Genomic DNA, 13,481 nt, shown 5'->3' on the forward strand with positions numbered 1-13,481 from the left:
TATACACTACTTCTACCTCCAAACTTTTCATTTGTTATCTACTTTTCACCAATGATTTAAAAACCAAGCCAAATTTTGAGAACTAAGTAGCTTTCAAAAAATTGTTTTTGTTTTTGGAATTTGGCTAAGAATTCAACCATTGTATAATGCAAATCATTCTAAGAAATATGGATAAAATAGAGGTTTAATTCTAAAAAACATAAACAAAAAACTAAAGGTTATCAAACGGATTTTTAACAAATGAAGAAATTTGAAGGTGAAAATAGTGTATAGAAGCTCAATTTTTAAAAACAAAATGATTACCAAACGGAACCTAAGTAATCTCATATGATCTTAGTTTTTAACCAAAGAGAGTGGGACTCGAGACAGTTGAATAGAAGGCGAAGATTGGGCCAGAAAGAATAGTCGTCGATTGGAGAGGTCGTGAGCTGAGAGGAGTTCACACATATCAATCGAACCAAATAAGGCCTCTAGGTTTGAATCAAGTTTCAAAGATATATGAGAAGATAATGATGCAATAAAGATTTTAATCCTCATCAAAACTGTAAGAATATGTTTTTGGATTGGATAATTACAATGAACAACACTTTTAACACTAATATTTAAGTGTTTAGCAAGAATTGCAAACATAACTATTTTCTCAAATCTCCTTATTTATTTTTTTCCTATTATATATACATTTTTTTTCTTTCTATTATGTTGTTTTTGTTCCATCTTGCTTCTCATTCTTTATTAATATTAGAACTCTACTTCTGTCATTTTTTAATTTCATACAACATTCAACTGGTTTTTATTGACTTTTCTTTCTTTACAAGATCCTTTCCCCTCTCTATTTGTTGGGGTTTACCATTATAGGATTTTAGCACAACTCTTAACTTTTTAAATCAAAAGTCCATGTCTTAATATAAATTGAACTATGCTTGTGTTGGCTTCTATCATTGTACTAGATTTTCTCATAATTAAAAACCTAAGTCTATCAATGATAGACTATTATGATTAATAGAATTCAATCACTATGCACAAGTAACATATATTCCCATCTCTTCTATCACTGATAGATGTCAAACAAATATTTTTCCTTTTTCTTTTTCCATTTTCTCACTTTCTTCCTCCAATTTTGTTTTCTCTATCTCTAACATTGATAGCTCAACATAATATTCAAAGTAATTGAATCTTTAAAATTACATAATAAAAGTCTACAAGTAACCTTCTATATAAGTGATATTTCTATATGCTATGTAAAATCTATCATTGACTATCATTAATAACCTCCAAATTATCTAAGCCTATAAGTCATAGACCCTAATCATTAATAGATCTATTAATGATACTTCATATCATTTATAGAGTCTACCCGTGATAGAGTATCATTGATAGACTCTACTGTTGATACCAGTCTATCAATGATATTCTATAAGTGATAGATTTTATTATTAGTGATAAAAGTCTATCACGGGAATGAATCTATCAATTGATAGACTATATCGCTTATAGACTTCTATCACCCATGGATTGTATTATTGATAGACTGATAGACTATATCGCTTATTGACTCATATCACTCATAGACTCTATCATTGATAGACTGCAAGAGCTGGACTAATTGGACTATGGAAAAATTAAGAGAAAAGACTGTCAGACTAATTGAAAAGTTAAGAGAAAAGACTGCCAAAAGAAAAAGGAAGTGGGAAAAAAAAAAGTATTTATTTATATGTGCACTGAAAATAGCTGCATAAAGTTTATTTAAGAGTGATTACAATAAGTTGAAAGGTAACCTATGACTTCAAAGAGGTTGGCATTGCAAGGTTGACTGTAGTTCCCCCAGCTGAGTCTTTCCATTGTTGTGTCACTGTTTTGATCTGTGTGAAGAAGTTGACTCCAGCCTTGCCTGTTTCCATAGCAGAATCTCTTAATCCCAATAACCAAAACAAAGGTTTAACATTTAAATCCTATCTTGCCTCCGAACTTGTTCATTTACTCATTTATTTCTCTTTTTTTTTTTTTTTTTTAATATGTGTGTATCCAGACTAGCTTGCATGTGCCTCCAACTAATCTCACGAAACAACCCTCCTAACCTCTATAGTATTTGGGTGCCATAAAACTGGTAGGATATTGAATCCTAGGTTAAATTAAAAAAAAAAAATGTTATTAAACTTTGTCATTGTTTCAAAAACATTCCTATACTTTCAAAAATTGCAATATTAACGAAGGATAGATACGGATATGAGACATGGATACGATAGAACATGAGCATGGCAACACACCATTTTTAAAAAAAATTTAGGATACAAATACAACGACATATTTATTGAAACATACGTTTTTTAAAATTTATATCATTTTTAAACAAGAAGAAAATTCAAAGTCAATAAGTTTACTCACTTATATGCTTAAAGAATTAGTTTGATGTATTTTGCTCTTAAATTTTATTATTTTTGTCATATATGTGTCAACTTAGTTATATTACAAGTATTTGATGCATGTACACAAATGTTGGTCCTAGTACAATTAGCATTTTTAATACATCTATTGCTCTAACAAAAGTCCGATAAGTGTCCAACACGTGTCCAATATGGACATGCTATCTAAACTAAATTGTCTGTGCTTCTTATATATTACTCTACTTTCATAAATGTTTTAAAAATACTATTGGAATAGAAATTCTTCAGAACTTTGGATAAAAAATTGATATATGAAATTGTGTAGTAGTGACCTAAAATAAAAATTTAGATCACGATATCGGTTCAAGCTATTGCCACACAACTTTAGCATCGAGTTTTGTTTGAAATTCCAAAGGACTTTTATTCCAAAGTAGTTTTGAAATATTTATGAAAATTGAGAGGTAATATTGCAACTTTTGAAAGTATAGAGGTATTTTTGGAACAAATAGAAAAGTTTGAGGGTATTTGTTATAATTTAACATAAATCCTAGGAAGGTGGCCACCATGGATTGAACACATTTCCTCAAAGTCCTTTATCATAACAATGGCACTTGTTGACCACTAAACCAATCCAGGATGGTTCATTTTACATTTATTTCATTTTTTATTATTCTTTCACTTATTCTATTTTAATCTTCGACTTTCGTATTGAGCATGAAAGTGAATGACTTAATGATAAAGGAAGAAAATAAATATCTAGGAAAGTGAAGAGTGTTTCATGGACTAAAGAAGAATAAAGGCAAAAGATCAGGAACTGAAATAAGTTTAAATCAAAAGCTTACCATAAAAATTGAGATCCCCAGCAAAAGATGCCTTGGAGCCGGTGAACGAGAAGAAGGGCAACGGAACTGGAATCGGAACGTTGATCCCAACCTAAAGATTCAAAAGTAATTTTGAGATGTACTTCATTTATACATAAATTAGAGATTACCAAGAACTTGCAAATACTATTGGCTTCTAATCCTTAAAACGGAAGGGAAGTTTTAAGATTATATAATTTACATGACACACGAAGGCAAAGAGTTTAACCTACATACATCCTTTCCGGATATAATTCTTTTTCATTCTTCATGAACATGACTAACATGCAAATCTATCTTTAGAAAAAGAGTATTTTCTTGTTCTCCAAGAACGCATGACAAGGGCTGAAATGTTTGAAGATACCCTCCAAAGTAATGGGCTTGAAGCTCTAGATAAAAACTTAACTCAAAACTCACTTTATTTCTTTGAGGATTGGAAAAAGCCTCTTCGAAGATTAGTGAGGGGTTGGCTAGGAGCATAATTTAAGGAATTTGGCCTTCATACCGATTACATGTGTGTGCACGTGAGTGTACATATATAAATAGGTACAAGACGCATTTTCTTTCCCACGATGCGTGTTACTGTTACCTGTCCAGCTTCAATATCTGTTTGAAACTTCCTCGCCGCTATCCCAGATGTGGTGAATATGGAAGCTCCATTGCCATACCTGTACAAACATATTTCATGAAGATTGTAAGACAATGGAGAAAGGAGTAGTTGCTATGACAATAAAAGGAATAATAAACAATCAGTACCTATTTCCGTTAACGATGCTAATGGCCTCCTCTAAACTTTCAGCCTGATGGAACAATAAAGAATGATATGTAACAATATTTTTTTTGAACAGATCGAAGAATCAGACAGATAATATATGACAAGCATACCTGCATGCAAAGCAGAACTGGGCCAAATATTTCTTCCTGGAAAGGGTAAGACATAAGTTTTCCAAGTTTAGTCCGACGTTCAGGATTATTATACATGTTTCACTCAGAATAAGATAAAAGAAATACCTTGTAGCACTCCATGTCCGGCGTCACATCTGTTAAGATAGTAGGTCCAATAAAATTTCCATACTCGTATCCAGGGACCTACATTACAATCATGCATGACGATCAACATGATGCAGATACTGATATAACATTGAGTCTGTTATAACACCACTTCGGAAGGGGATTAGAACTCATCGGAAAATCCACAGAAAAAAACCCCATTTTTCTTCTTTCAGCAATCTGAATTGTGTCAAAGACAGACAATATGCTTAGGGAACATTCATTTACATTGTTGTGAACTTTTTATTCTTTGCAGTGTTACCTCCCAAGGGATATTAGCCCAGAGAATCTTCTTTGTTTCACAATGTTTCATTATGTTAACATAGCAGAGATTATAAATTTCCTTATAAACATACAAACAAACAGTTGAGAGAGAATAATGAGAGTGAAATTTCGTGAAGAAGTTATGAAACATAATGCGTATGTATAGGAACAATTGTAAGAGATAAGTATGTTTGGAGAAACTATTGAAAGATAATTCAACCGATTAATTGAGGTTAAATATATCCTTCAGTCCCTAATGTTGGGTGCATTTCAAGAGTTAGGAGAGGTTGGAAGCTCTATAGTTCTTCTCTTGGCTATTCCCTTGTTGATAAATAAATAGATTGAAGGCTTATCTTGTTAAGCCTTCAATTTTGGAAATACCATCTCTGCCTACTAAATCTCTTTATGCACTTGACTACATTTTGTATTACAACAAAATTCAATTACTCCTCAAGAAGATAGCATATGATGCCACTTGCAGGGAAAGACATTATTCATGACGAAACATGGAGCACAGATAAATTACACTAATCTATCAAATACCGGCAGGAAAAATGATGGTACTGCAATATGAAAAGTAACAAGATACCACTATATTTCTCCCATCTAGCAGTAGCCTGGCTCCACTATCGATGCCAGACTGAACCAATCTGTGAATCCTATCCTTTGCCTGTGAAGCAAGGAAATATTTTAACCATCGAATAGATACCACTGAGGGACGTTCCAGGGCATAATCAAATATGAAAAAGAGAAGTTTAAATTGTAGGGAAAAAAATTATGAGTACCTGCTTGCTAATTACTGGACCAAGATCTGCATCAGGTTCTGTTCCAGAGTTTACCTTCAGTGTTTTGGCACGTTCTACAAGTTTTTCCTCCCTGGAAAAAGTTTATAATTCTTTTCGTGATAAACAAAGTATTATGGCTGCAATCTAAAAATATTTTTCAGAACAGATGCAGTACAAATATACCCCAAAGTACAAAAACCATGTAATTGTTATGGTATCTGCAAATTTAAAAAAAAAAACAAAGAGGAATGAAAGTGTGTGCGCATTCAATTCCAGAAGATTGTACTCCATCCAAATTTTATTTTCACCATATGTTTCGATAAACATTTATTGAAATTCCAAATAGAACACAAATTTGATGATCCCAAACTGTCGAATCTCATAATGCTAAAGATTACTTTCTCCAGGCACTGGAATTAATAATTGGGAGAAGAGTATTAATATGAAGTTTCCAAAAAGAAAACTCTACATTTCAGGCTTTATAAGATCAACGTTTAATTGCCTCAGAATTTTCCTAACCATTAAAAAAGTCTAAGCAATCGCTTACAACTGAAAGAAGTAAACAACATTCAAGATACAAATTGCATTACATGAATTCAAAATAGTAAGATTCCAAATGAAAAAGAACTCTTTACCCATAAAAACATGAACATAAAAGCAATATAAATAGAGGGGTTGTATGCTAAAATAATTTGAAAATTCCAAAAATAGGAATAATACCACAATTTGGAGTCTCCAACAAAGACAACTGTACTAAGGGCCATGCATCTTTGTCCAGCAGCACCAAAACCAGCAGCAACCAAAGCATTCAAAGTAGCATCAGTGCTGGCATCGGGCAAGACAATTGCATGATTTTTTGCACCCATATTGGACTGAAACAATCACACAGTCACTCAAATAATTAGCAGTTTCAAAAACAAGCAAAGTTCTAAAAGTATCCTAAAATTTTAGCCTGGGTTTACTTGCCTGAACACGTTTTCCTTTAGCTGATCCCCTTGAATATATATGCATGCCCGCCTTTCACATTTAAGGAAAAAAAAGGTCAAATTACCTTGACAGACCAAACATGTCGCGATTTCTTGTGGAGTTGAGAGAATCGAACCTTGACCTCTTGGTCGAGGGTATATGCCTAAACGAGTGGAGTTATGCTCAAGTTGGCAATTTTTCTTATTCTTTTTTTTTTTTCCTTTTTCTTTATCTTTATCTTTTGTCTTCTTTTTTTTTTTTTTCCTTTTGTTTGAAAGAAACAAAGATTTCTCTTAGAAGTGAAAATAGCACAAGATAAAGGGAAAATCCAACGCGAAAAGTTATTAAAAAAACTGCTCCAATTGGCATTAGTCGAAAAGATGTCATTACAAAACAAAGTAAAAATTATACACTACACCAAGAATTTCAAAAATAAAAAAAGAAAATAAAAACACTAATAGTATCCAAAAGCTCATCTCTGGTTTGTGCTCAACAATTCTATATTTTTTCCAAAGAGAACTTCCCATGGGACAAGAAAGACAATCAATAAACGCAATTGCTCAACACAGTCCAAAACTAAATTTAATATTGCAACCAATCCAGCTAGAACCACAAAGCTAAACTTAAAGCACTTTGTACCAATGGCAGAAGGTAAAGAACAGTGAGGTTCTACTGCAGTAGGATGTTCATCAAATAAATAACTTGTAAAACTCCAGTCGCCACATGAAGAAATATCCAAATTAATAATTCGGGGTTCTCTAAACAGAAAGTGGAAAGGACCTACTGTCCTATAATAGAATCTTAGCAGTAAGAACCACTTGTAGAAATGAATCTAGAATGTATTGAAATTGCCAACTCCGTGAAGAATAAATTCTTTCAGTTAAGATAACTTACAATGTTTGAACCGACAAATGATATTGCTTTTATATCTTCATCATCACAAATGGCATTAACAACATCCTGAAGAAAAATTACAACAATTAAAATAACATTTTGTTGAAGCTGCAATCAAATCAACTGATAGCCAACACATTTAAGATAGCAGTTGAGGCTGCAATCAAATCAACTGACAGCCAAAACATTCAAGATAGCAGTTGAATCTAATGGGTATGGTTCCAGCATCTAATAATTGAGTTCTAGGCTTGCAAGCACTTTAGAATACCATGTGACAAAATAATAATGCTAAAAATAATAGCAGTACCAATCAATATTTTCCTTCATTGCACTTGCAAATCTAGGATTCATTAGTAGATAGATCAATCAAGGAGTCAATATTATCCATGCCACCCAACAATCCAAAAAGAAGATAGATTAATAACTCACATTAGTACCATGAACCACATTTAGGACACCATCAGGCAATCCAGCCTCCATTGCTAACTCTGCAAGGATTATAGAAGCCCCTGAAAAAGCAGGAAAGTTTGAAGATCACTGATATGACGGGAATATTTTACATCTTTCAAATATAAAAAAATCATAGAAATGGGGATGATCTCCACCATGATATACGTCAATTAACTTGCAAATATATATTTAAAGCTAAAGGCAGCTATTCACTATTCAGTCGTTGAAAGTGTGTGTCCCCAAGCCAAACATAAATCTCCATAAGAGATCCCTACTAGGTCAAAGCCAGGATATCTAATATTCTTTAAATTAAATATATATACACATATATATCTGTCTATCTATATATGTGTATATATATTTAATTTAATACGAAAAATAATAAGGGTTTAGGATATATATATATATATATATATATATATATAGTCTATCTATATATGTGTATATATATTTAATTTAAAGAATATTAGAAAGGGAAAGAAACCAAGTTCATATAAAGACATTTGGGGAATAATTAAAAAACAATGGTCACCTGGATCTTTTTCTGAAGGCTTCAAAACAAAGGTATTCCCACATGTAACAGCAATTGGGAACATCTGCAGTGGATTATCCAAGGGAAGTGTCAGTCTAATATCATAAGAAAAAGTAAAGGTTACTGGAGGAATAACATCAGCAAGGAATGAAGAAAATAGTTCTAAAATTATTTTTGGGGGATAAAAATCTTTCATAGCAGAGCAAGTTTTTAGACCACAAATGAAGTAGATAATGGCATGCCTTTGAGAAAACAAACTAATTCTCTACTGCTGAAATTATGACCACTGGAATGACAGTGAAAGATAACAGGCTAACCCATAGGGGGATCATGGCTGGAAAGTTGAACGGACAAATCCCAGCACAAACACCAAGAGGCTCTCTGATGCTGTAGGTATCAATTCCATGTGACACATTAGAGACATACTCCCCCATTTGCAGAGATGCCATTCCACATGCATGTTCCACAACCTCTACATAATATATGCCATTTCAATTTGCTCTTAAACATCTCAGGTCATACGACAAAATGAATTTTCCATCACATAAACACAAGCATAGACAGGGAGAGGAAGGAACTAAAGGATTATAACCTAGCCCACGGAATACATCTCCATGTGCATCCTTTAACGTTTTTCCTTGTTCTGTGGTAATATTTAGAGCAAGTTTGTCCTGAAAAGACAGGAAAAATCCTTTTTTTATAGTGAATTTAGAATATTCCTTTAAATGAAACATAAATAAATAAAGTCCTACAAACATACTATATCTCGCCTAATAAGTTCTTGAAGCTTGAACATAATTCGTTGACGAGTTGTAACTGGAGTATTACGCCATGCAGGAAAAGCCTGCTTTGCTGCAGACACTGCAGCTTTAAATTCATCATTTGTGGTCAATGGAACTTGAGAAACAACTTCTTGTGTTGCCTAATAACAGAAAGCACATTTCCTTACCCATATCAAAAGGAACTTAACTTTCTCAAATATGAAATAGAAAAGAGAACATAAAAATGAGGTGGTAACTCACTGGGTTTATGACATCTATGAATGCTGAGGATCGAGAATCAACAAAAGTCCCTCCTATGAGATTTGGAACCCTCTGGTACAAAACAAAAGGATAAAAGAGATGAAATCAACGAGAGAAATACAACATATGATAGAGATAAATGTTATTAACAAAATGCCACAATTGACAATTCTGAATCAGTTTTAGTTGATAAAACAAATAAAGGGAGAAATTTCATCAACAGACAGTTGAAGATTATAAATGAAGAAAGGCTTGCGTAGATAAAGTATACATCAGTCTTCCATAACAATGTTAGATGAAACAAGTATGCACTGACATTATACATGATATTTTAGTCATGAATTGAAAGGCAAACTACACTGGTGATTAAGCTAAAGAAAACGTACAGGTGCGTTTCCCTTTTCTTCCAACCTACAGCGTAATTCCTAAACTTTGAGGGAGTGTTTGGGGGCAATCCTAAACTTTAGGTGGTGTTGGGGGTAAGAGTGAAATAGTGAGGACTAAGGAGTTATGAAATCTAAGAAACTGTGAATTATTGGGACTCACAATGTAAGGAGTTAATAAGATAGAAAAGTGATTTTTTTAGTAGTGGGACCCACAAACTCCTTGGACGAAACAAGGAATGGAGTTATCAACTCCTACTTCACAACTCCTTGGCCAAACAGGCAAAGAGTGTAGTTGTGAAGTCTGTGAACTGTGGACTCCAGAGTCCACAGTGTAATAAATTAATATGACATAAAATTGACTTTTTTTTAGTTGAGTCACGAACCCCTCAGGCCAAACAAAGAACGAAGAGTGGAGTTTACAACTTCACTTTCTCCATCCTTGGTGGGGCCAAACACCGCCAAGTTAAGAAGACGATTCCAAACTATTCCGTCTCAATACAAGAAATTAAATCAACGAAGGCCATTCTCTTAAATAAATAATTACAAACGAAAAAATTAAGCAAAGTTGGGGACAGTAGAAAGCAAAGCATAAATTGGACTGTCCACGTTCTGTCCTACCATTTTCTCATAAACCAAAAACCGCAAGCAGAGTTGCTCATTCAAACCACAAGCTCAATAAATCACCAAGCTCTAATCAAAGAAAAGAAGATAAAAAATTAATGCAACGCGCTTAGCATCCAAAGTTGCTAGCCTCTCGAGCGCTCAACCATCAAAAGAAGAAGATTAGCTGATAAAAGAAATTAAGTCCCCAAACAAACAGCCGCTTCCTTACCGGCGGATTAGGCTTGGAAGACGGTTCAGCAAAGGTGGAGAAACGAGAATTTCCAAGAGCAAAGATCTGAGGTCTCAGAAGACTCAATTTTTTCACTGCAACATGATCACAAACATAGTCAAGAAGCAACTTCCATTAACCAATTCAAAAATAAGAAACAAATTTCTTCACAATCAAAGAATTTTACCTCGCCAAATCGAAGACTGCAACATTTTTCTCCGGCGCCGATTGAAGATGAAGATGATCACACTCTCACACGAGCGGTATCGAGAGATTTTGACTGTTTACAAGCAAAAGCTGGAGCTGGACAATGTTTTGGTTAACACGAGCGGTGGGTCCTCTTTGATTTTGGACGGTTGGATTGTTTTGATCTGGTTGATGTAAGATTGGAGAGGATCTAACGGTCGATATTTTATGTTAGTGTTTCTGTTGGATAAATAATAAAGTAGCGTGCATTATTGTCTAGCGGCGGTTTTGCTGATTTAGATTTGGATTTGGCCACCAAAATAAATTAATAAAAATTTAATGTTGGGTTGGATAAATAAATTAATTTCGCAACCGATTTGGTTTATTAAATTAACGCTGGTTTTCCTTCTATAATGGTTTTCATTCTTTCTTAACAAATATGTGAATTTTCCGTTAAATTTAAAAAACAGAAACAATTTTTTAAAAATTAATTTCTTTACGCATGATTTGGTAATTATTTTATTCCGATTAACAATTTCGGTTTTTTATTTTTTATTTTTGAAAATTAAGTTTATAGATACTACTTCTACCTTTAAATTTATATTTTGTTATCTACTTTTTTCTCAATGATTTAAAAAATCAAACCAAATTTTGAAAACTAAAAAAAATAGTTTTAAAAAACTTGTTTTTTTTTTCTTTTTTGAAATTTGGCTAAGAATTCAACTATTGTATTTAAGAAATATGTAAATCATTGTAAGAAATTGAAAAGAAATAGACTTACTTTCAAAAACCAAAAACAAAAAACGAAATGGTTACTAGACAGAGTTTTTATGTTTTGGTTTTTGAAAATTAAGCTTATTTCTTCACACTTTTCTTACCATGGTTTTTTTTAATACAAGAGTTAAATTCTTAGTCAAACTAAAAAAAAAAAATAGTTTTCAAACTTTGGTTTGGTTTCTTAAAGCATGGGTAAAAAATAGATAAGAAAGCAAGAAATTTAGGGGTCATAGGGGTGTTTGTAGGTTTAATTTTCAAAAAACTAAAAATTAAAAACCAAATGGTTACCAACGGAGCATTAGTTCTTTTATTTTTGAAAATTTAATCTATTTTCTCTCAATTTCTTACAATAATTTATGGCTTCTTTAAGTAAAATAGTTGAAATATTAGCCAAATTTCCCCAAAAAAAAAAAAAGTTTTTTAAAAACTACTTTTACCTTGTTTGACAACTATTTGGTTTTTTATTTTTGGAAATTAAGCCTATAAGCACTTCTTCCATCTCTAAATTTCTTGCTTTGTTAACTTTTTTTTACCTATATTTTAGAAAAAAAACCACATTTAAAAAAAATAATTTTTTAAAAAAATAGTTTTTCCTTTTGAAAATTGCTTAAGAATTCAGCTCTTATACTTAAGAAATATGCAAATTATGGTAAGAAATAGAGAAAAAAGAAAAGGTTAATTTTCAAAAACTAAAAGCAAAAAATGAAATTGTCATCAAATGAATCTTAGTTTTCAAATTTTGGTCTAGTTTTGAAAACATTAGTAAAAAGTAGAAAACAAACAAGAAATTTAAAGATAAAAGGGGGCGTTTATAGGCTTAATTTTCAAAAACAAAAAACTAAAAATCAAGGCCCTTTGGTAAACCACTTTGTTTTTTTAAATTTAAGTCTATTTTCTCTCAAATTTCTTTAAATGAATTGCATCTTACTTTAAGTACAAAAGTTCTAATCTTAACCAATTCTAAAATTGAAAACGAGTTTTCAAAACTCTTTTTTTCAATTTTTTGCTTAGTTTTTTTTAAAACATTGGTAACAAATAGATAAAAAAAACAAGAATTTTAGAGGTGAAATAAGTGTTATAGACTTAACTTTTAAAAACTAAAAATAAAATATTAAATGGTAACCAAACGATGCCTTCATTTTCAAAACTTGGTTTGATTTTTTAAAAATACTTATAAAAAAATATATCATTATAACTCTAAGGTACAAGTATTATTTATAAGTTCAATTTTAAAAAATTAATGATTATTAAATCGAGTCTATTTAATTTTTTATTTTTTAAAATTAAGATCTTATAAAAACTACTTTCACCATTGATTTCTTTGTTTTAATGTCTATTTGTTAGAAGTCTTGTTATAGTTTTAAAAAAAATGTTCGTATTTTTAGAAAAGAAAGATAAAAACCATTGAACAAAGAAAAAGAAACAAGCAAAAAAAAAAAAATTAAAATAAAAAACAAAAGAGGGAACCTAAATTAATATATTATTTTCAAGGCAAAAGAGAATCTCTTACAAGGAGAGTTGGGTGAGTGCCTATGAGGACATGACTCAGCATTATTCATTATGCAAGGAAACAATATGAGTGCTTATCACTTGGATTGTATATGGGGTTATTCATGTCTTTATATTAACTAAACTTCTAAATATATGTAAGCGAATCAATTTAAACATTTCATTTTGATTATCTTTAAAAATTATTCATACATCAGTCACGATTCTCTAAAGTAATTCTAACGAATAGTCAAAATTACTTCACTTATAAAAATATAAAGACTTAATTGATATAATATAAGTCTCGTGTGATGTTTTCCTAAATGGAGAGTTTAAATTAATACACCTACAAAATTTTAGGGTTTTCATTAATACAATTATTGGTTTAAGATTTTAGGGCTCGTTTACCTACCGGTTTGGGATTTAGGGTGCAATCATAATTGGATTAGGCAAAAGGAATGAGCTGGAACGGTAATTAGATAACTTTGATGATGTGTTACTAACATATATTGAGAATGTGTTGAATCGTAATAGAAAACTCATTGATTTTGTTTACTCCTATCAAGAATGAGAATGAAATATGTATGATTACCATAAAGTTAAACCTT

The 13,481-nt window shown here is 31.7% G+C and overlaps 1 protein-coding gene across 1 annotated transcript; it reads right to left on the reverse strand.

Moving 5' to 3' along the window:
- Positions 1-1,685: 1,685 nt before the first annotated feature.
- Positions 1,686-10,876, reverse strand: LOC150036095 (methylmalonate-semialdehyde dehydrogenase [acylating], mitochondrial-like). Its single transcript, XM_090313800.1, has 19 exons — positions 10,610-10,876; positions 10,423-10,517; positions 9,205-9,276; positions 8,943-9,104; positions 8,775-8,853; positions 8,500-8,654; positions 8,183-8,246; positions 7,630-7,709; positions 7,201-7,266; positions 6,307-6,357; positions 6,061-6,212; positions 5,341-5,431; positions 5,145-5,225; positions 4,253-4,330; positions 4,127-4,162; positions 3,998-4,041; positions 3,831-3,909; positions 3,224-3,314; positions 1,686-1,888 (listed from the first exon to the last, which is right to left on the reverse strand). The coding sequence occupies exons 1-19, from the start codon at positions 10,632-10,634 to the stop codon at positions 1,776-1,778; spliced, it is 1,614 nt and encodes a 537-aa protein (XP_090169926.1). The 5' UTR covers positions 10,635-10,876; the 3' UTR covers positions 1,686-1,775.
- Positions 10,877-13,481: the final 2,605 nt, after the last annotated feature.

This window comes from Benincasa hispida, chromosome 5 (genome assembly GCF_027475165.1).
Source record: "Benincasa hispida cultivar pf3 chromosome 5, pf3_genome.v1.1, whole genome shotgun sequence".
Classification (NCBI taxonomy): domain Eukaryota; kingdom Viridiplantae; phylum Streptophyta; class Magnoliopsida; order Cucurbitales; family Cucurbitaceae; genus Benincasa; species Benincasa hispida.

Excerpts from the sequence above, each read along its gene's own strand:
- LOC150036095 (XM_090313800.1), bottom strand. The coding sequence starts at position 10,634 with ATGTTGCAGTCTTCGATTTGGCGAG. Across the intron at positions 5,226-5,340 it reads GTCCAGTAATTAGCAAGCAG|GCAAAGGATAGGATTCACAG; the intron begins GTACTCATAATT and ends CTTGCTTCACAG. Across the intron at positions 3,910-3,997 it reads AGCATCGTTAACGGAAATAG|GTATGGCAATGGAGCTTCCA; the intron begins GTACTGATTGTT and ends ATGTTTGTACAG.